This window comes from Chelonia mydas, chromosome 14 (assembly GCF_015237465.2).
Source record: "Chelonia mydas isolate rCheMyd1 chromosome 14, rCheMyd1.pri.v2, whole genome shotgun sequence".
NCBI classification, from domain to species: Eukaryota; Metazoa; Chordata; order Testudines; family Cheloniidae; genus Chelonia; species Chelonia mydas.
The window spans coordinates 40,354,937-40,376,487 of NC_051254.2; the positions used below are offsets into that span (position 1 = coordinate 40,354,937).

The following is a 21,551-nucleotide window of genomic DNA, read 5'->3' on the forward strand; positions in this document are numbered from 1 at the left end:
GAGTGACTTCTCATTTAACACTATCGGAAAGGTGGTGTGGTTACAGCCCTTTTGTAACAGCCAGTTTGCAACATCCAGGTTGAGAACCCGGGTAGGAGAGGTATTGCTTCCAGAGGAAGGGAAGAGCATAGTGTTTTCTTTGATGGTTTTTGTAGTTGGTCATATGTAAAAATATACTAATATCCAGAAAATTAACTTTTACGTTACTTGAAGGACCTAATTTGGACACTCTGGAACACTATTTGAGACCTGAGTTGGTCAGAATATAGGGCAGACGTTTTGTGTAGAAAACTTCAAATTTTATACCCAAACTGAAATATTTTGATTTAGAAATGCTGATTTAGCTTAACAAAGAAAAGATGAAGGGGTGACTTGATTACAGGCTATAAGTATTTACATGGGGAACAAATATTTAATAATTGGTCTTCAATCTAGCAGAGAGAGGTAGAATATGATCCAATGGCTGGAAGTTGAAGCTAGACAAATTCAGACTGGAAATAAGGTGTAATTTGTAATGGTGATGTTAATGAACCACTGGAATAATTTCCAAGGGTTGTGATAGGTTCTCCATGACTGACAATTTTTAAATCAAAATTGGATGTATTTCTAAAAGATCTACTCTAGGAATGATTTTGGGGCAGTTCTCTGGCTGTGTTACCCGGGAGGTCAGACAAGATGTTCACAGTGGTCCCTTTTGACCTCAGAACCCATAAATCTATGAGAACTACATCTCCCATAATGCATCGCATCTCCCCTCTTGGAGAGGGGATGTGCTGTATCATGGGAGCCCCTGTCCAGGGTGCATTATAGGAGATATAGTCCAGGTTGGGAGCTTGGTCCACAGAAGAGATTGGAGGCATGAGGAAACAAAACTACAGCTCCCATGATGCACCATGGTGGCATTCCCAAATCAAAACATTTTGATTTTCAGCGGTTTGTTTTTTAACAAAATATCAAAAATTTCCCAACCCAATTTTCCATCGAAACTCAAGTGGGTCGACAGTGGTTGACATCTCCAGTTTAGAAAGCAAAGTGACAAATAATGTGAGAGTAAGACCTATCAACAGTGGTTTTCATCACTCTCAAGGCCTTGCACTGCCTTTTGCCTTGGTTTTGTGCATCAGGTTGGCCTGCTGCAGACCCAGCGCCTCCCCGTGCTGCATCTTGAGCTGCTGATACCTTGTTCGTCATTCAGATATGCGCATTCACCTCCTCCCCTTATTGGAAACCTGCAACACAAAGGCCATGGGATTTAAAAAACAAAACAAACAACACCGCTGGAGTCAGTGGGACAGATTCCTGGCTGGCGTAAGTCGTATAGCTCCGCCTAAGTTAAAGAAGTCAATGGAGCTACCCCAGTGCACACCAGCTGTGAATATCTCCCTGCATGTTAGTCGCCTTAGACCAAAATGATAGAAAGGGAATGCAAAGAAAGGGACTTACAGGTCGTTGAACGGGGTGCCATTTACCCATTTCCAGGGCTTGTCTTCTTCTTCCCTCGTAAGGCCAATCCAGGTTTCTAAGCGTCCCTTATAGCGCAGCATAAAATCCTTATAACAAATAAAAGTGAAAATGAAAATTGTGCCTTACATATTACTGAGAAGCTAAGAGAGGAGATACAATAAAGACACAAGTGTCTGCATCACATTCCACACATGTAACTAGTTTACAAGACCACCAGCCTATGCAATAACACAGTGGTTCTCAACCAGGGGCCTGCGGCCCCCTGAGGGGCTGCAAGCAGGTTTCATGGGGCCCTCCACGCATGGCCGGCATTAGACTTTCTAGGGCAGGGCAGAAAGCCAAAGCCCCACCACATGGGACTGCAGCCCGGGATCCTGAGCCCCACCACCCGCCGCTGGAGCCTGAGCAACTTAGCCTTGCAATGCCTCCTAACACCAGCCCTGGCTTTTACATGCAGAAAAACAGCTGCTGTGACACAGCTGGACCGCGTGGAGTTTTTAGAGCATGTTGGGGGAGCCTCAGAAAGGAAAAGGTTGAGAACCCCTACAATAACACATATCAAAGAATGAAAAAAAAAATCCAACAGTTTTTTTTATACTTGGAACTTATGACCTTGTGAACAATTTTAACATGCCAATTATCCCCAGATGTACTCATTGAAAAATATACATTTAGGCCGGATCCCACAAAGGATTAAAGAGGGATAACAAATGTAAATGAACGAGGAGTACTTGTAGCACCTTAGAGACTAACACGGCTACTGCTCTGAAATTTAAATGAGTCAACAGTGTGATGCTATGGGCAAAAAAGTCTAATATCATTCTGGGGTGTATTAACAGGAGTGTTGTGTGTAAGAAACAGGAGGTCACTGTCCTGCTCTACTCAGCACTGGTGAGGCCCCAGCTGGGCTACTGTGTCCAGTTCTGGGCACAGCCCTTTAGGAAAGATGTGGACAAATTGGGGAGAGTCTAGCGGAGAGCAGTAGAAATAATCAGAGGGTTAGAAAACATGACGTATGAGGAAAGGTTCAAAGAATTGGGAATGTCTTGAGAAGAGAAAGCTGAGGTGGGGACATGACAGCAGTTTTCAAATATGTAAAAGGTTGTCATCAAGAGGACAGCGATCAGTAGTTCTCCAAGTCCACCAAGAGTAGAACAAAGCTTAGTTTTGCTTGACCAGTACAGAAATCAACAACAAGGTAAGATCAGCTCTAATCTTCCTCCCCGCCCAGGAGTGACTGCTCCTAGAATTCCTCTTCCTGGATACTCAGCCCTCAACCTCGATCCTCTCTTAAGAAAACCACTCTCACTTCACTTATTTGTGGGATGAGTTAATGATCCACCTGCCTCAGAAAGTCAGCATAATCCATATACAGTAGAATCTCAGAGTTACAAACACCAGAGTTACGAACTTACTGGTCAACCACACACCTCATTTGGAACCGGAAGTACACAGTCAGGCAGCAGCAGAGACCAAAAATACAAAGCAAATACAGAACAGTGCTGTGTTAAACATAAACTACTAAAAATATAAAGGGAAAGTTTAAAAAAAAAAAGATTTGACAAGGTAAGGAAACTGTTTCTGAGCTTGTTATATTTAAAAGCAGATGGTAAAAAGCAGCATTTTTCTTCTGCATAGTAAAGTTCCAAAACTGTATTAAGCTGATGTTCAGTTGCAAACTTTTGAAAGAACCATCGTAACGTTTTGTTCAGAGTTATGAACATTTCAAAGTTACAGACAACCTCCAGTCCTGAGGTGTTTGCAACTCTTTGAGGTTCGACCATAACCCTTTCTTGGGCGCGTCAATGCCAGCCAACAGGGGGCAAATGTTGCCAGTTTTAACATAGTTTTATTTCACTTTCCAGTTGTTTCTGTGCTAGTTATTTTTTTTTTTAATGGTGATGTACTGCAGTTATGTAGCTTGTCTAATTCTTACATGAATTCCTTCAGAAACTTTAAAGTGTTTTGCCTAGGAATATTGAGACGGTGTAGGAATTTGACTCCCAGAATATTATTAAGCCCATGATTCTGCTCAGATACTACAGAGATGAGTGTGGCATAAGAACCTATCTAGACTGGACTAGAATAGACTCATCTTGGGCAGCCCCCTGCCTCTGTGAGTACAGGAATCTATCTGCCTGAAGCTCACTGTCGGATCAGGGCCTTAATTTGGCTTCTCATCATGAGACCTGGTACTGAGGCATCTCCTTGTTCTAGAGTTGCTGAGCCCTAGCATAAAATATTCCTCAGGTTTAACTACAGAGTTATGAGCAGCACCTCCTCAATCGTTACCTAGCTATTGCCAAGCCCAGACTATTGGGATCACAGAGTTTCTCACCTTTTCCTCCAGGGTGTCAACTGTAGCCAGGGAGGCACTGAGCGAAGAGCAGTTGTTCTGGCTGGAATTCCAATCCCCATCGATTTTTGAGAAATAGTAGCATTTCCATTGGTATGTTCTCCCTTGAAACCCGATCCAATTGACTGGACATGTGGTAGCGGCATGATTTGGGCAGGGCCTACTTCTAACCACTGAAAAGGAAATTAACACAACAGTGAGGATCTTTCCCATCCCCTCTCTGTACAGGATTCAGAGGCAAAGAGTGATATTCCACCCTGGACTGAGAGCCTGTGGACATGGATTATACCCCACACCCACTTAAATTCTCCAAATAGGATGCAAGTGGCACAAAGTTTGTGTGCTGGGTCTATACTTGGGTGAATTTTATCCTCATGGACAAGGATATAAGAATGACCATGCTGGGTCAGACCAATGGTCCATCTAGCTCAATATCCTGTCAGATGTTTCAGCGGGAATGAACAGAACAGTGCAATTATCAAGTGATCCATCCCCTGTCATCCAACCCCCAGCTTTCAGAAGTCGGAGATTTAGGGCCACCCAGAGCATAAGGATGCATCCCTGTCCATCCTGGCTAATAATCCTCCATGAACTTATCTAGTTCTTTTTTGAACCCAGTTATACTTTTGGCCTTCACAACATCCTCTGGCAATGAGTTCCACAGGTTGACTGTGCGTTGTGTGAAGAAATACTTCCTTTTGTTTGTTTTAAACCTGCTGCCTATTAATTTTATTGGGTGACCCTTAGTTCGTGTGTTATGAGAAGGGGTAAATAACTCTTCCTTATTCACTTTCTTCACACGGTCATGATTTTATAGATCTCTATCATATCTCCCCTTAATCGTCTCTTTTCTAGGCTGAACAGTCCCACAAAGCTTTGATGCTGCATCATGAAAGACTACGGGAGCTTTGCTGTTGATCTCAATGGGAGGAACGCCAGGCCCCAAATCCCCAGTATAAATTCCATCATAGCACATTAGCAAGCAATGGAGGTGAGTGGCTTAATGTGCAATGCACATGCAAGCTGGAAACCAGACACAAGAGCGTCAGGCTGACTGTGGGGTTTTATGAAATGGGTATGCAAATAACATTGTCATGGGGGACTAGGCTTTTAAGGAGAGACAGGAACTGCCTGATCTGTGCCATAAATAATTTAGGGCTTCCCGGCCTGAGGGGGTGGGACTAAGGGGGCTGAAAGAAATCAATCTAGAGTGGAACCACAGAGAGTGGGTAAGATTCTATGGAAGGGTCTGAGCCAGGGTCTGCAGGAGGCTGTTACTCCAGCCTGGGGGCGGGGGGGGGGAATTCTCCATCCCAGAGACACAGAAAGTTAACCCAGAAGGAACTGGGGACTCACCCTGGAGCGTGGGACTTTTAGTTGGACTTTTGTTACCCTGGAAGGGTGTTACATTTGTTTGTGACTTAGCCGGAGGGACCAGCCTCATTTCCAGCAGGTAGTTGCCCTCTCTCAGAGCTGTTGGTCCAGGCTCTCTGCAGACTCAGGCAGATATGTCTGAAAAACTAAGGTTGCCCATCTTGGTGAGGGAAACTGAGGCTGGGGGGTGCCATTTGTCTAGCAGAGGCTGCTATGGGTTGGCCTGAAATCACATGAGATATTTTCCTGGCTAAACACTAGGTAGGCATCAAAATGATGATCTCAGGTGCTGAGAACCTATTTATATGTGCAGTTATGATACATGCACGTGCAGACAGGGGCATGCATTTTTGCACCCAGGGCTCTGGCTTTCCTATCTGCAAACGTGACCTTTCAGGAATGAAAAATGCCCTTAAATCACTATCAATTTTACATGTTCTAGGAAAATCTCTGTCATTGTGCCCCATTTCTGATTAGTTAGTGACAGCGGTGTGCGTGGAATGTTACAGGTTGGAATTAAGATTCAGTTATTTCCCAGAGGAACCTATAGTCTAATACAGACAAAACACTACATGAAAAAAAGTGTTAAGTTTGTAAAGTCAAATACGCAAAAGTTAGGCCAGGAGGCCACTCAAAGTCCAAGCCTCTAACAAATCTCTACTGAGCATCTATGAATGGAAATTTTTAAAAGGCTATGACTTGTCCAAATTTGGGTGGTTTTTCATGGGAACTGCCAGGGCAGGACCTTGACACAAAGGGTCACCGAACTTAACTCAGGCTCTTCCCCAGGTTTTAGGCCCCCATCCAGAAAGGAAAAAACAATGACGTGTTTGGAGGTGATTTAAGCCCACAGTGGCTGGGGGATGGATTAGAATCCAGACTCTGGTTTAACTCAGGCCAGAACCCACCAACTTAGTATGGAAGATGCAGGCTAAATTGCTCAAGTGAATGAATTAATGAAAATCATTCAAGTGCTCATAGTCGTCCAATGTCTTTCCCCACAGCGCTCCCTGAAGGACAGACAAGTTCTCCCACAAGTGACTGGGAAGGAATCCCAAAGCATCTTGCCACAAAGAATCATGGGATACACCATCAGAAGTCCTAGCGAGACATGGGAAGCACATAACTAGTGAGGACACAGTAACTCGGGTAGGGCTTTGCTGTGGGGACGCTTGCACCTGGGCGAGGCTAGCCTGGGTGCTCAGACTTGGGTGTCCATCATCTGGGTTATCTGCGCCATGTAGACATACCCAAAGCCAACGCCCCTGTCAAATCTCAAGTCCCTTCTCCAAGGCACAGAGGCCCTAGAGATTCTCAACTAGAAGGTTGTAAGAAACGGGGGGTGAAACAACCAGTTCACGATTCAGCAAGAGGGATGAAGCAAAGCAGAAATGTCAGACTTCAGGCTCTTTGCTTTCCTATCGCATGCTGGTTCAGCACTGCTAAGGTTGGGGAGGCTGGATTGTGCATCTTCCATGATTCTGACTGTGAAGGGTAAACAAACACCAAAAACTCAGTTAGGAATTCCTGTCAACTCACCTGCCAAAACAATAATAGCAATAATGAGAAAAAGTATAAACAGGACCGTGACTAGCCTATAATATTTCCAGAGGATATGGCAAAGCCAGAAGTTAGATTTATCTGAAAAAGAAAAAATACATTAATGTTCCTGAGGCTGCTTAAGAGAGATAGAGGAACCATATTTATCAACAATGTCCTGTAGCCAAGTCCCCAGTGGCCAAGTATTGTTTTGCAAACACTGTTATGAACTGTATTTGCCAGTAAATCCTGGGAAATGTAATATTGTGCATTATAGCCAGAGCCCTATTTATTCTACAATTCTATGGCTGAAGGATTCATACCTTGCTGAATAACTGTGCTCCAGAATCTGACCTTTAATTTAAAAATACATATTTCTAGTCCTCGTGGCTTCAAAGAACAGCTTGAAAAGGGGACATGAGTGCAACCAATGCAGCAGTATCTGCCTGAGTCTGCAGAGAGCCTGAACCAACAGCTCTGAGATAGGACAATACCCGATTCATCACTATGAAGTATTAACTCTGAAACCTAGAGATAACAATGTGACACATGTGGAAAATGTAGGAATTGAGTGAAATAAAAGCTGAATTTAATATAATAAGAGCTGGTTGAAAAACTGAACAATTGCAGAAAAATTGTGAAATTGTTTTCATTTTGCTGTGGTTGAAATCCCCTTTCCATTTTTTTTTAATTTTGCAATTTTTTTTTCAATAATTTCAATTGAAAAAAAGGAGAATCCCCAAGATGAAAACCATTAAATTAAAATGTTTGCTAAAAGCATCAATAAAAGTTTTATTTTTTAAAGAGCAACTTTTTATTTAAAAAAAAATTGACCAGGGCTTTTCATATTAAATAGCACAGAGGATGCTGCACTCATTGCGTTATCTTTTTCATATTTAATTCCACAACAGCTCACATTTTTAATTTATCTGATGCCACCGGAGAATTTCCACCGGATGCAAAAGAATTCAGGAATAGTGAAGCAGAATTTAAACCCAGGTCGCCACAGAGTACATAGGGACTGGGCTATAATGTTATATTATAGAACAATTAGTTTGGAGATGTGCATTGTTTTCTAAGAAGTGTGAAGGAAACACTACTGAGCATCTGTGCAGCTATTTCTTGTCCTCCCACGCTTACTAAATAGGATCAGACAAGAACACGGTCTGAGTCCTGCCAGAATACTCCGGCACACTGATCTGGCACTTTTGTTGGGAGGAGATCAGCGTTCTGATACGTCTGTTCAAAGTCCAATTATCAGAAGTACTGGAATGTTGTGAACGTCATTCTGGCTCCCCCAAAAAGTGCCAGAATGTGACCCCAGCATTTCTTTTTTCAGGCCTTGAGCACTGGACGAGAAAACCTTTCGATTAAAGGCGCACTGTAAACACAGCAATTCTTTCCATAATTCTTTATCGTTCTTCCACTTGCGAAGCTTCGCTTACCTGGTCTGGTTTTTGTCTGAGAGCCTGCAGGGTTAGTAAGAGCTTTGGCTGTGTCTTCTCCATTCTCTGATTGATCCATGTAGCAAGTGGGGCACATTGCTTTCCCGTGCCTTCTGGCTGCAATCAGTATCGAGACACCACTGACTTCCTAAGGAAACTATAATCCATCGGTGATCCTCCAGAAAACACCCTCCTGGCCACTATGGACGTAGAAGCCCTCTACACCAACATTCCACACAAAGATGGACTACAAGCCGTCAGGAACACTATCCCCGATAATGTCACGGCAAACCTGGTGGCTGAACTTTGTGACTTTGTCCTCACCCATAACTATTTCACATTTGGGGACAATGTATTCCTTCAAATCAGCGGCACTGCTATGGGTACCCGCATGGCCCCACAGTATGCCAACATTTTTATGGCTGACTTAGAACAGCGCTTCCTCAGCTCTCGTCCCCTAATACCCCTACTCTACTTGCGCTTACCTGGTCTGGTTTTTGTCTGTGAGCCTGCAGGGTTAGTAAGAGCTAACGGGACGGAGGGACGGAGCTAAGAGGTCATGGGAAGGAAGAAAGAGTTGGCACGGTGCCCAAATTCCTCACTGCACCACTGCTGACTCAGTCTCTACCCTGTGCAAGTGACAGTGGGAGAGAACACGCTGGGAGTGAAGGGAGAGAGTGAAACAGGTGAGCTGGGACTCTGTAGACAAAGGCTGAGAGCCTGGCAGGTGCTCCTAGCCCCAGGATATCTCATGGGGCTGTGCTGAGGGACTTGGGAAGGAGTGAATGGAAGAGGATGATGGAGGGCGGAGTGGGAGGAGACACAGGGAGGAAGCAGAGAATGGTCAACCAGGAGTTAAAGTATGGAGGAAGCATCAGTTTCCTCTCTGCTAAAAGCAGAGCGAATGTACCCTTTCCTCACCCCTGAACCACCCCCCCACAGCCGCCTCTCCTCCAAGGATGGCACATTTCAACCCCTGCTCTCAGCCACGCTGAGCCACAAGGTGCGTTCTTACTCCTCCTCCCTGCCTCTGGTGGGTGACGGGAGTCAGGGTGATGGAGAAGCACATGAGGAAATTGGGGCCAGGCTGAGAAAAGTACATTGGGGATAGAAAGACTCAGAAAGGCATAGAAAGGGTCAGAGGAGGAGAAGGGGGAGATTCAGAGGGAGGGAGGGGAAAGAAAGGTCTATCATGGGGAGGGGAAATGAAAAATTGAGGGGAAGAGAGGAGCAGTCATAGAAGGGAAAAAATATGGAATGAACACACACACATACACGCAGGCTACTACTTGGCTGGCTTGAGGGTACAGATTCCTTCTGGACACATCTCACCTCTTAGCAACATTCTCTTCCCTTCCTCCAAGTTGATGCAATATCATGTGTCCACTTGACAAGGACATCAGGATAACCTGTCACGTTTCTCTCTTACTTTTATTTTCTTTCACCACCCTCCCGCAATAACAACAACATGATGTAGGCCAGTGGCTCTCAACCTTTCCAGATGATTGTACCCCTTTTCAGGAGTCAGATTTGTCTTAGAATCACAGAATCAAAGGGTTGGAAGAGACCTCAGGAGGGCATCTAGTCCAACCCCCTGCTCAAAGCAGGACCAACCCCAACTAAATCATCCCAGTCAGGGCTTTGTCAAGCCGAGCCTAAAAAACCTCTAAGGATGGAGATTCCACCACCTCTCTAGGTAACCCATTCCAGTGCTTCACCACCCTCCGAGTGAAATAGTGTTTCCTAATATCCAATGTCTTGTGTACCCCCAAGTTTCACCTCACTTAAAAAACGACTTGCTTACAAAATCAGACTTAAAAATACAAAAGTGTCACGGCCACTAGTACTGGAAAATGGCTGCCTCTCTCATTTTTACCAAATAATTATAAAATAAATCTATTGGAATATCAATATTGTACTTACATTTCAGTGTAATATAGAGCAGTATAAGCAAGTCATTGTCTGTAAGAAATTTTAGTTTGTCCTGTCTTTGCTGGTACTTTTTATGTAGCCTGCTGTAAAACTAGGCAAATATCTCTAGATGAGTTGATGCACCCCCTGGAAGACCTCTGTATACCCCCAGGGTACACATACCTCTGGCTGAGAACCACTGAAGCTAGGCAACCTTGCCTTGAAGAGAGATTGTATCAATTAGTCTGGTTGCTTAGCTAGAGGGGCATGGGACTTTACAGAAAAATTAAAGTCTCCAAAATCTTACAATCTAAATTTTACACACACCCACCCCTTCAATGCTCTCTCCCCTGCTCTGTGTGGGAAATCCGACATGTTACATTTCAGAACTAAGGCCTAACATACTTCCCTGATACAGAATGGAGAAATATATATATGTAACGTAGAGTCACACGCCCATTTCTTTCTTTCTCACAGTGCCCCACCATACTACCTATCTTAAGATTTTATCTTGCTACCCATCTCCGTAATATCCTCTGACTATGGCACTAACTCAATCCCTCTGCACAATACAAGAGTCACGTCTTACCTGAGAGATGAAAGCTGCTCAGCAGAGAGAGGAGTGTGACCGTGAGAAAGGATCAACTAGCAAAAGGCCCCAGAAAAGAGCGAGGCCACCCACAGGGTAACAGTCGTAAACTCCTGCCAATGGAGAGTGATATTCCCAAGGGAATCAGAAACTGCATGAACAGATCAGAATGTTATGGCAACAGATGTGACTTGTTGTGGTGAGCTGAGGATCTGACTCACTTGCCTCCAGACGGGTTGTCAGGGTGTGTGTTGCTGTGTGGAGTTGATTTTTTTTTGTTTCTTGTTTCAGTGCTTCCCCTGAGAGTGTGGGGAGGGGCAGAAATAAAACAATTAATGAAATGGAGTCTGACTGGCCTTTGAAAATGGTGTAAGAAACCCCAGACCCTGTGATCTCCATGTCTTGGTGGGATCTGGGGGTTCTGGCGGGGCAGGAGGCGTAGGAGGGGGAGGGGGATATTGGCCTGTGTCCTTCCAGAGGCCGATCCAGCGGTCCAGTTTGCCATTGTAGGGCAGCAGGGAACCCTTATAAATGCAATATAATCAAACGGCTGTGTTAGCCCCTGACTCTGTGCTGCTCCAACACCCCACAGAGCAACAGGGGATTTCTAGAGACTTCGGCCTTTGTTATTGGGTGAAGGAATCAGTATGCATTAACCCTTCACCTGCCCCAGTCTTCTTTTTTGGAGCTCTGGCATCTACTGGATGAAGCGGGAATTGAGCTCTTCTCAGAGCACAGCAAGGTCAGGAGGGAGAGGGAGCTGCAGGGGCGGGGCAGAGAGATCCCTGCCACTAGGACTGGGAAGTTGAGGGCAGGCGGCATACAGCTGGCTTTACCTTCTGCTGGATTCTCCCTGCCCCACTCATGAGGAAACCCTGGGGCTGGGCTGGGCTGGGCTGGGCTGAGTTGGGGAGGCAGGTTCTCACCCCCTCCAAATCCCAGGGAAGCCCACTGGCCTGGATCTGACTGAGTCACCGCGGCTGTGAGCAGATGCAGCGTCAGGGAGGCTGGAGCCCTAAGTCCAGCGAGGATTCAGCTGCCAGAACTGCACTGACTCTGGCCGCCCAGCCAGAGATGCATCCGGGATCCACTTTGAACTACAGGGGCTGAGCCCAGCCTGACTCCAACCCAGTCTGTGGTGCCAGCAATCGCTGGGCTTGGCACAAAGCATCTGTGCTTCTCACCAGCTCCTGCAGATTATCAATCCCGGCCAGGGAGGCAGCGTGTGAAGAGCAGTTGTTCTGGCTGTAGGTCCAGTTCCCTTCGGCTTTAGAAAAATAGTAACATTTCCCTTGGCTCCTGAACCAGCCATCCAGGCACCAGGAGGCAGCAGGCGGGCATGGAGGAGATGGCTTAGATTTTTCCACTAGGAAAAAAACGAAACACCGGGTGAGAGATCGTCCCTTCTCATCTCTGTGGAGAACAAGCAGGAACAGAACCAAGAACTGCCCGATCAGATCAGACTAGCGGGATAGATGGCCCGGTCTGAGAGTGGCCGGCAAAAGCTGCTTCAGACAACATGGCCCTCCAATCCCATTATATTTTTTGTTTGAGTTTCTTATAACACACACATTGCGGTAGTGCCAGAGGCCAACCAGGTCACAGTCCCCACCGTGCTAGGTGATGTACAAAGTGTGCAGTGAAGAGAATGGAAAAGTTGAGAGCAAGGGAAGAATATGCCCAGCTGGGGTGCCAGAAATGGGGGGGTCAGGGGCTATGTGTGAAGAGAGAGTCCCTGAGTGTAAAAAAGAGCAACAGAGGGGACTGGAATCGGGAAAAGAGCGACTGTCTTGTGCTCTCTGGTCTGGACGACTGGGATTCAGAAGATCTGGATGCAATTCCAAGCTGTGCCAGACTCCCTGCCTGGCCCCAGGCGAGTCACTTAGCCCAAGATCCACAAAGGGACGTTGGTGTTTGATGTTCAGCATTGCAATGCCAAGCATCGATTAGCCTAGGACAGGGATCCCCAACGTGGTACCCGAGGGTGCCATGGTGCCCACCGGGACATTTTTGTGCGCCCGCAGGACACCGCACCGCCGAAATGCTGCCGCTGAGAGCGGCTGCCAGAGAACCGCCTGCCAAAATGCCGCCGAGAAGCGTTGCCGTTTATCGGCAGCATTTCGGCGGCGACGCTCCTTAACCGGCACCCACCACAGCCTTCTGGGAATAGCAATTTTCCTAGTCAAATTTGTAATGACCGGCAAACACACAGAGAGACTGGAGGCCAAAGTGAGAAACATAAAATTGCATGGCTCTTCATTTCATTGCCTGAAACCGAGAAGCTGGATAAGTGATGAGGTACATTTAAGTACCACTAATCATGTATTTGTCGACGGCATTGATTCATCAAATATTATTGAAATTGTGCCTTTTCTTTCATCATGTGTTGTAGGTTATTGATGCATATTTGAGCTGTGTGGTCGAGAAAGCAGATGGAAAGGTCGGCTACTTACTGGGATGGTACACGAAAGTATACGTGGAGTCAATAAGTAAACAATCACGCGAATATGTGGCACAACATATTTAAGTCCGAATACCCTTGAACTATCAACATAAACCTGAAATTGCAACATTTCAGTGTATTTACTGCTGCCAGACATTTACTGAAATGTATTTGGAGGTGCATATCGGACATACAATACTAGACTACCTGAGGGCCACAGTTAGAGGCTGTACAGTTTTGCTGTACAGTTCAGTGGGTCCGTTAATTAAACACAAGTATGCGAACAGCTTAGTCGGTTTTTACATTAAGTAAGACAGAGCACATTGATTACAAATCTTTTTGTTTCTACAGGACTCTCTTACATATCTGATTTGTAACACTAAGGAGCCCTTGCATGTCTGTCTATATTAAATTCATTCTGTTCTTGATCTGCCAGAATTATTAATGCATTAATAACTTTGTTGACTGTCAACAGGTACAAGCCATCTCATCAGTAGTTTCCACTGTCATTCTCTCAGGCAGAGCTCCACAAATGAAAGGGAAGGTGAATGCTAACACACTTTCAGACGTAGCATGAGCAAAGCACAGTTTCATTCAGTGAGTTAAACACAGGGTGAAACAGCAAATACACTGCGATGTTTGATGTGGAGGAGTACTCTACTAGTAATACAGCTAACGAAATTGGGAAATACAGAATAATGTACATTTCATGGTGTGCTTCACTGGAAACTATAATTGCTTTTCTATTTTTTTTTAAAATAAATACAGAGTGAATTACTTCAAAATGATATATTATTGCTTCCTTACCACACACCAGGTCATTGGGTTCTTGCGGTAAGATGTTTTGTATTGTACTTCTGGATTATGGGCAATAAATGTGGTATTAAATAAGAGATTTGTAATTTGTAATAATATAATTTCCTGTGTTGCGGGTTTTCAGTGAGTTCAGTGCATGCAAAGGAAAGTGGAGTGTGAATGTTAAAAATAAAATGCTTCTGTCAAGTTACATTGTTAATGTAACTTGTCAGAATACATTCTGTGTTGAATTGATCAATGATTTCACAATATGCTTTTCTCTTGTGTGTTACTGAGACATTACAAACAAGAATATGTTAATTGCATAATGATTTTTGATAAATCAGTATAAAATTTTTGAAATAATCGCATTTCCAGTATAATTTGTGAATATATTGACACTTACAGATAGCCTTGGTGAAAAAAACGGAATTGTTAATAATTGACCCCTTGTGTGACGAGATGAGATATGAAAGAACATGCCTGAGGAATTGAAGGTGATTTATTAGATACTTACTTTTACAGTGGACCTGAACTGTTCCACTGAAATTTTTTTAAAGGGAATGTAACAATAGTGAGAGTAATATCTTCCTGTTAGCTACAACTAAAAATTGAAACAGCATGGACTTGTACTAAATATGCTTAGTAACGGACTTTGAGTGAACTTGTGTGATTTGACTGGGGGGAACGACTTCACAGAATGCGGACACGAAACGGTAGCAAGTTACATGACTGAGAATGTGTTATTATCAACACCGGGCACGGCAAAGCGGGTGATACATTGTGTAAGAGTGAGACAATCCGATGAAAGCAAGTGTGTATATATGTGAGCAATAAGTCATTTCAATCATTCATTAAAAAGAGCTAGAATTGATTTGTATCTATGTCCAGAAAGCGGAGGGGAAAAAAAAAAAAGGAAAGAAAAACTCATTTATGCAGTCCGCTAATGTACTCTCTAAAAATTTCAGAAACTTCATCAAACGATTAACTAGAAAATCCTCATCTGATTGGAATAGTAAAATTGTTCAGCATCCCAGACAAAGTGATGGCCACAACTGCGGACCACTCATCTTCAAGGTATTGAACACCAAATTGCCATTATCATTTGTTATGTACGTGTAATTATCCAGGGTGACAGTAAATGCCAGAGATTACCAGTGGGCACTGCACCGGCATCCTTGCCAAGGTGTGTGGGGTGGGCTTGTGGCCCCCAGAAGGGATGGGGTCTCCAGCGGAAGGTGCGGTGCTGGGTGCCAGATTCCACCAGCCAGCCCTTCCTGACAGCTGCTGCTGCAGTGGCCAGGAGCACCAGGCTCTAGTAAATTGCCAGAACACAGGGTCCCTTTTGCTCCCCCACTGTCGGCGGCCCTGCCAGTAGCATGCAACAGCGTTGCCGGACCCTATGGCAGGGCCGCTGATGCGGGGGGAATGTGATAAAGGGGGCAGCGATGTTAAAGCATAAAGCACTGCCAGAGAGGAAGTGTAACGTCAGCCGTGTACGGGCCGGTACCAGTGGCCGGTTCTTACCGGTATGCTAGACCGGCCCACTTTCATGTCTGGTAATTATGATGTTTATTCTAAATATCAGTGTTGTTAGTTTGCAGAAACGTATTTGCAGCACAAAGACATCAGTACGGTAGAAACAACCCAAGAGGCTAATACGGCATTTAGAAAACATATAGCAATTCTTCTAATGAAAGAGTCAAGTAATTACTTTCTACCATGTACTGTGGACTCATTAGGTACATGTGAAGATAACAGGAAGAGTGGAATTATGTCACGTAGCAGACAGTTATCTTAATATCCCTGAAGTGGGATATCTCACAGGTCTGGTTCTGTAATGGGGACTATGAATCAATAATATCTTCAAGTACTCAAAAATCTGAATGGGGTGAATGGTTGCTATTGATCGACCAGTTGAATGAAATTGGTATTCTTATATACAGGTGCAGTAAAGTAAAAATTTGAGAAAATATGACTCACAAAAAAGAAAAAGATACGTTCAAACCAGTGACGGGATTAAAATATTGACCTTAATTAATACATCAAGATTTGCATTTTCAGTGTTGGTTGTAACGTATTCATCATTTCATAGGGCTATATTTATTTCCAAGAAAGCGTGGAGGACTACTGCATATACTGCAACCTTGTCAACTGTGAAAAGGCAAGTCAGGCTTGCACGATGGTAAGAAACATAGAATTGTATGAGAAACAAATGCCATAAACTGCCTAAGGATCATGATTCTTGTAAAAATTCCACATCAGTAAACATTTTCATCATGCTGATAGGCATCTGTTAGGTACTGCTGACATGTGGAAGGAATAGCATGAGTGAATGCAAAGTATGTGTAACATTATAACTTCTGTGATTTCATTTTCTCAATTGTTACTTATCAAAGGCCCAGTGTGATTCTTGCAAGAGGTGGGCACATATGCCCTGCATTACAGAAGGAACCAATCAAGACTACCTGACTGATGAGAAGAAAGAGTACAACTGCAAAAATTGTGCATAGTTCCCTTCTTTACCAACCCCCCCCCCCCAAACCCATTATGTTTAAATGTCTCTTGTTCAAAACATAATGCAACCAAAAGAAATTTTTTTATTTATATACCAGATTATAATAATACATGTTTTTCATTTGAAAAAAAATATTCTCGGTATTTGTGTCCATGTGTATAATGCAAATTCTAAAAACAGCAAGGAGGAAGCAAATCGTGAGTGTTTTCGATCACAAAACCCCATCCCTCCTGATTTGCAACCATCCCTGGACCAGTGACAGGTACATGGGCAGCCAAGTCATTGGAAATAAGCAAGGAGGAAGCCAGTGAATAAAATCAAAGGGGCCACTGTGGTATCACCTTGGGCTCATGAGCATGCTCGGTACCCAAACCTTACCTCCCTTTTCACGTATCAACTGCGCACATTAGCTAGGAGGGCGGGAATTGTGACTGTTTTCGAACAAAAACCCCATCCCTCCTGATTCGCAACCCCTGGACCAGGCGGTAAAATCAATTTGGCACATTAGCAAGGAGGAAGCAAATCGTGAGTGTTTTCGACCAAAACCCCGTCCCTCCTGATTTGCAACCCTGGCCAGGCAGCAGCAAATCCTGAGAAGTAGCCAAGATGGTCACTTTGCATGGCAGAAACTGCACCTAGTTGCAAAAGGGGAGGGTTGAGATTTGTGTCGTCACACCGGCTCAGCCGGCCGGGGGATCGGGCTGGCCGCTGGAGCAGTGCACATCAATGTAGGGCACCAGGAAATTTGGGGCAATTTGCCCTCCCATGCAGCTGCGTACTTTGCGTATGGGTAAGGGTGGCCCTGTGTCTCAGCACAGAGCCGCTACGCCTGAGCTCTCACAGCCGTGCTGTGGGGCTGTGTAGACGGGGCTTTCCTCTCACCCCGGCGGCGGGCTGTGCAGAGGAAGATTTAGCTTTAACGGGGCCCTGTGCTCAGCTTCATTTTTGGGGCCCCTCCGTGGGACCCAGCCAAGAAAAAGAACATTCGCTCTGATCTCCCCACCCCCCGGACCCTCTTTTTCATTCTTTTTTTCTTCATCCTCCTCCTGTAAGTAATAGGAAGTAAATGACAATAAAGTGAGGGACCTTGATTGTTCTTGTAGCCTAACTTATTTTTCACAGACCACTTGAAAATCGCCGAGGGTCTCGATGGCCCACGTAGTGATCTTCCCAAATACTGTTTGTACCGTTAGCCAACTAGTGTAAAGCGCTTTGGATAAGGGCACTTTATAAAAAAAAATGTAAAAAAACATTGGGGTGCAGGGTCTGGCCAGGAGTTAGGGTGTGGGAGGGCGCTCAGTGCTGGGGGTGCAGGGTCTGGGAGGGAGTTAGGGTACAGGAGCAGGCTGGGGGTTGGGGTGCAGGGTCTGGCCAGGAGTTAGGGTGTGGGAGGGGGCTCAGGGCTGGGGGTACAGGGTCTGGAAGGAAGTTAGGGTAAAGGAGCAGGCTGGGGTGCAGGGTCTGGCCAGGAGTTAGGGTGTGGGAGGGGGCTCAGGGCTGGGGGTGCAGGGTCTGGGAGGAAGTTAGGGTACAGAAGCAGGCTGGGGGTTGGGGTGTAGGGTCTGGCCAGGAGTTAGGGTGTGGGAGGGGGCTCAGGGCTGGGGGTGCAGGGTCTGGGAGGGAGTTAGGGTACAGGAGCAGGCTGGGGGTTGGGGTGCAGGGTCTGGCCAGGAGTTAGGGTGAAGGAGGGGGCTCAGGGCTGGGGGTGCAGGCTCTGGGAGGGAGTTAGGGTACAGGAGCGGGCTGGGGGTTGGGGTGCAGGGTCTGGCCAGGAGTTAGGGTGTGGGAGGGGGCTCAGGGCTGGGGGTGCAGGCTCTGGGAGGGAGTTAGGGTACAGGAGCAGGCTGGGGGTTGGGGTGCAGGGTCTGGCCAGGAGTTAGGGTGTGGGAGGGGGCTCAGGGCTGGGGGTGCAGGGTCTGGGAGGAAGTTAGGGTACAGGAGCAGGCTGGGGGTTGGGGTGCAGAGTCTGGCCAGGAGTTAGGGTGCGGGAGGGGGCTCAGGGCTGGGGGTGCAGGGTCTGGGAGGGAGTTAGGGTACAGGAGCAGGCTGGGGGTTGGGGTGCAGGGTCTGGCCAGGAGTTAGGGTGTGGGAGGGGGCTCAGGGCTGGGGGTGCAGGGTCTGGGAGGGAGTTAGGGTACAGAAGCAGGCTGGGGGTTGGGGTGCAGGGTCTGGCCAGGAGTTAGGGTGTGGGAGGGGGCTCAGGGCTGGGGGTGCAGGGTCTGGAAGGAAGTTAGGGTAAAGGAGCAGGCTGGGGTGCAGGGTCTGGCCAGGAGTTAGGGTGTGGGAGGGGGCTCAGGGCTGGGGGTGCAGGGTCTGGAAGGAAGTTAGGGTAAAGGAGCAGGCTGGGGGTTGGGGTGCGGGGTCTGGCCAGGAGTTAGGGTGCGGGAGGGGGCTCAGGGCTGGGGGTGCAGGGTCTGGGAGGGAGTTAGGGTACAGGAGCGGGCTGGGGGTTGGGGTGCAGGGTCTGGCCAGGAGTTAGGGTGAAGGAGGGGGCTCAGGGCTGGGGGTGCAGGCTCTGGGAGGGAGTTAGGGTACAGAAGCAGGCTGGGGGTTGGGGTGCAGGGTCTGGCCAGGAGTTAGGGTGTGGGAGGGGGCTCAGGGCTGGGGGTGCAGGGTCTGGGAGGAAGTTAGGGTACAGGAGCGGGCTGGGGGTTGGGGTGCAGGGTCTGGCCAGGAGTTAGGGTGCGGGAGGGGGCTCAGGGCTGGGGGTGCAGGCTCTGGGAGGGAGTTAGGGTACAGGAGCAGGCTGGGGTGCAGGGTCTGGCCAGGAGTTAGGGTGTGGGAGGGGGCTCAGGGCTGGGGGTGCAGGGTCTGGGAGGGAGTTAGGGTACAGGAGCGGGCTGGGGGTTGGGGTGCGCGGTCTGGCCAGGAGTTAGGGTGCGGGAGGGGGCTCAGGGCTGGGGGTGCAGGGTCTGGGAGGGAGTTAGGGTACAGGAGCGGGCTGGGGGTTGGGGTGCAGGGTCTGGCCAGGAGTTAGGGTGTGGGAGGGGGCTCAGCGCTGGGGGTGCAGGCTCTGGGAGGGAGTTAGGGTACAGAAGCAGGCTGGGGGTTGGGGTGCGGGGTCTGGCCAGGAGTTAGGGTGTGGGAGGGGGCTCAGGGCTGGGGGTGCAGGCTCTGGGAGGAAGTTAGGGTACAGGAGCGGGCTGGGGGTTGGGGTGCGGGGTCTGGCCAGGAGTTAGGGTGAAGGAGGGGGCTCAGGGCTGGGGGTGCAGGCTCTGGGAGGGAGTTAGGGTACAGGAGCGGGCTGGGGGTTGGGGTGCAGGGTCTGGCCAGGAGTTAGGGTGAAGGAGGGGGCTCAGGGCTGGGGGTGCAGGCTCTGGGAGGGAGTTAGGGTACAGGAGCGGGCTGGGGGTTGGGGTGCAGGGTCTGGCCAGGAGTTAGGGTGAAGGAGGGGGCTCAGGGCTGGGGGTGCAGGCTCTGGGAGGGAGTTAGGGTACAGGAGCAGGCTGGGGGTTGGGGTGCAGGGTCTGGCCAGGAGTTAGGGTGCGGGAGGGGGCTCAGGGCTGGGGGTGCAGGCTCTGGGAGGGAGTTAGGGTAAAGGAGCGGGCTGGGGGTTGGGGTGCGGGGTCTGGCCAGGAGTTAGGGTGAAGGAGGGGGCTCAGGGCTGGGGGTGCAGGGTCTGGGAGGAAGTTAGGGTACAGGAGCGGGCTGGGGGTTGGGGTGCGGGGTCTGGCCAGGAGTTAGGGTGTGGGAGGGTGCTCAGGGCTGGGGGTGCAGGCTCTGGGAGGGAGTTAGGGTACAGAAGCAGGCTGGGGGTTGGGGTGCAGGGTCTGGCCAGGAGTTAGGGTGTGGGAGGGGGCTCAGGGCTGGGGGTGCAGGGTCTGGGAGGGAGTTAGGGTACAGGAGCAGGCTGGGGGTTGGGGTGCAGGGTCTGGCCAGGAGTTAGGGTGTGGGAGGGGGCTCAGGGCTGGGGGTACAGGGTCTGGAAGGAAGTTAGGGTAAAGGAGCAGGCTGGGGTGCAGGGTCTGGCCAGGAGTTAGGGTGTGGGAAGGGACTCAGGGCTGGGGGTGCAGGGTCTGGGAGGAAGTTAGGGTACAGAAGCAGGCTGGGGGTTGGGGTGCAGGGTCTGGCCAGGAGTTAGGGTGCGGGAGGGGGCTCAGGGCTGGGGGTGCAGGCTTTGGGAGGGAGTTAGGGTACAGAAGCAGGCTGGGGGTTGGGGTGCAGGGTCTGGCCAGGAGTTAGGGTGTGGGAGGGGGCTCAGGGCTGGGGGTGCAGGCTCTGGGAGGGAGTTAGGGTACAGAAGCAGGCTGGGGGTTGGGGTGCAGGGTCTGGCCAGGAGTTAGGGTGTGGGAGGGCGCTCAGGGCTGGGGGTGCAGGGTCTGGAAGGAAGTTAGGGTACAGGAACAGGCTGGGGGTTGGGGTGCGGTGTCTGGCCAGGAGTTAGGGTGTGGGAGGGGGCTCAGGGCTGGGGGTGCAGGCTCTGGGAGGGAGTTAGGGTACAGGAGCGGGCTGGGGGTTGGGGTGCAGGGTCTGGCCAGGAGTTAGGGTGTGGGAGGGGGCTCAGGGCTGGGGGTGCAGGGTCTGGGAGGGAGTTAGGGTACAGGAGCAGGCTGGGGGTTGGGGTGCGGGGTCTGGCCAGGAGTTAGGGTGTGGGAGGGGGCTCAGGGCTGGGGGTGCAGGGTCTGGGAGGAAGTTAGGGTACAGGAGCGGGCTGGGGGTTGGGGTGCAGGGTCTGGCCAGGAGTTAGGGTGCAGGAGGGGGCGCAGGGGTGGGGCAGGCGGTTGGGGTGTGGAGCGCTTACCAGGGGCAGCTTCTGTTTGGTGTGAGGGGTGCAGGTGGGGAGGGGTGGGGGTGCAGGAGCTCCCGTTTGGTGCTCAGGGCAGGGGTGCAGGAATCAGGGCGGGGCAGGGCGTGTGTGGGGGCTGGGGGTACGTGGGGGGGGTGCAGGAGTCAGGGCTGCGAGAGACTTTTGTCTTTCCCCCTCCCTTTATTGTCCACAAACATCCACAAATGCTGCTGATTGTTTTGTCCACAGAACTGGCTTCCGCCAGCATCCCACAATGTGACCGACAGAACCTGGCTCTTCCCTACCCGTGATCAATCTAGCTGGCCACTAGATTGCTCCGGACCCTGGACTGGTAACTGGTAACTATAACATCGACTGGCGGGGGGACAAT

The 21,551-nt window shown here is 48.6% G+C and overlaps 1 protein-coding gene and 1 long non-coding RNA gene across 11 annotated transcripts in view; one reads left to right on the forward strand and one right to left on the reverse strand.

Moving 5' to 3' along the window:
* The window catches only part of LOC102938818 (C-type lectin domain family 2 member B), a 23,001-nt gene continuing 1,450 nt past the window's right edge, over positions 1-21,551 (reverse strand). The window contains exons 1-7 of one of the 10 annotated variants that reach the window (XM_043528304.1): positions 11,863-12,041; positions 10,679-10,977; positions 8,179-8,295; positions 6,734-6,835; positions 3,803-3,993; positions 1,444-1,550; positions 1-1,229 (exon numbers count right to left, since the gene is read on the reverse strand). In XM_043528304.1, coding sequence (XP_043384239.1) covers positions 1,121-1,229; positions 1,444-1,550; positions 3,803-3,993; positions 6,734-6,835; positions 8,179-8,275 — 606 coding nt within the window. In that variant the 5' untranslated portion in view covers positions 8,276-8,295; positions 10,679-10,977; positions 11,863-12,041 and the 3' untranslated portion in view covers positions 1-1,120. Of the gene's footprint in view, positions 1,230-1,443; positions 1,551-3,802; positions 3,994-6,733; positions 6,836-8,178; positions 12,045-21,551 lie in introns of those variants that run through there. The other 9 variants (XM_043528300.1, XM_043528303.1, XM_043528301.1 and 6 more) reach the window with 9 other exon arrangements.
* LOC122462861 lies at positions 12,812-16,445 on the forward strand. Its single transcript, XR_006285738.1, has 7 exons — positions 12,812-12,976; positions 13,071-13,118; positions 13,597-13,665; positions 13,890-13,955; positions 14,325-14,413; positions 14,885-14,993; positions 15,521-16,445. It is a non-coding gene; the product is annotated as an uncharacterized LOC122462861 (long non-coding RNA).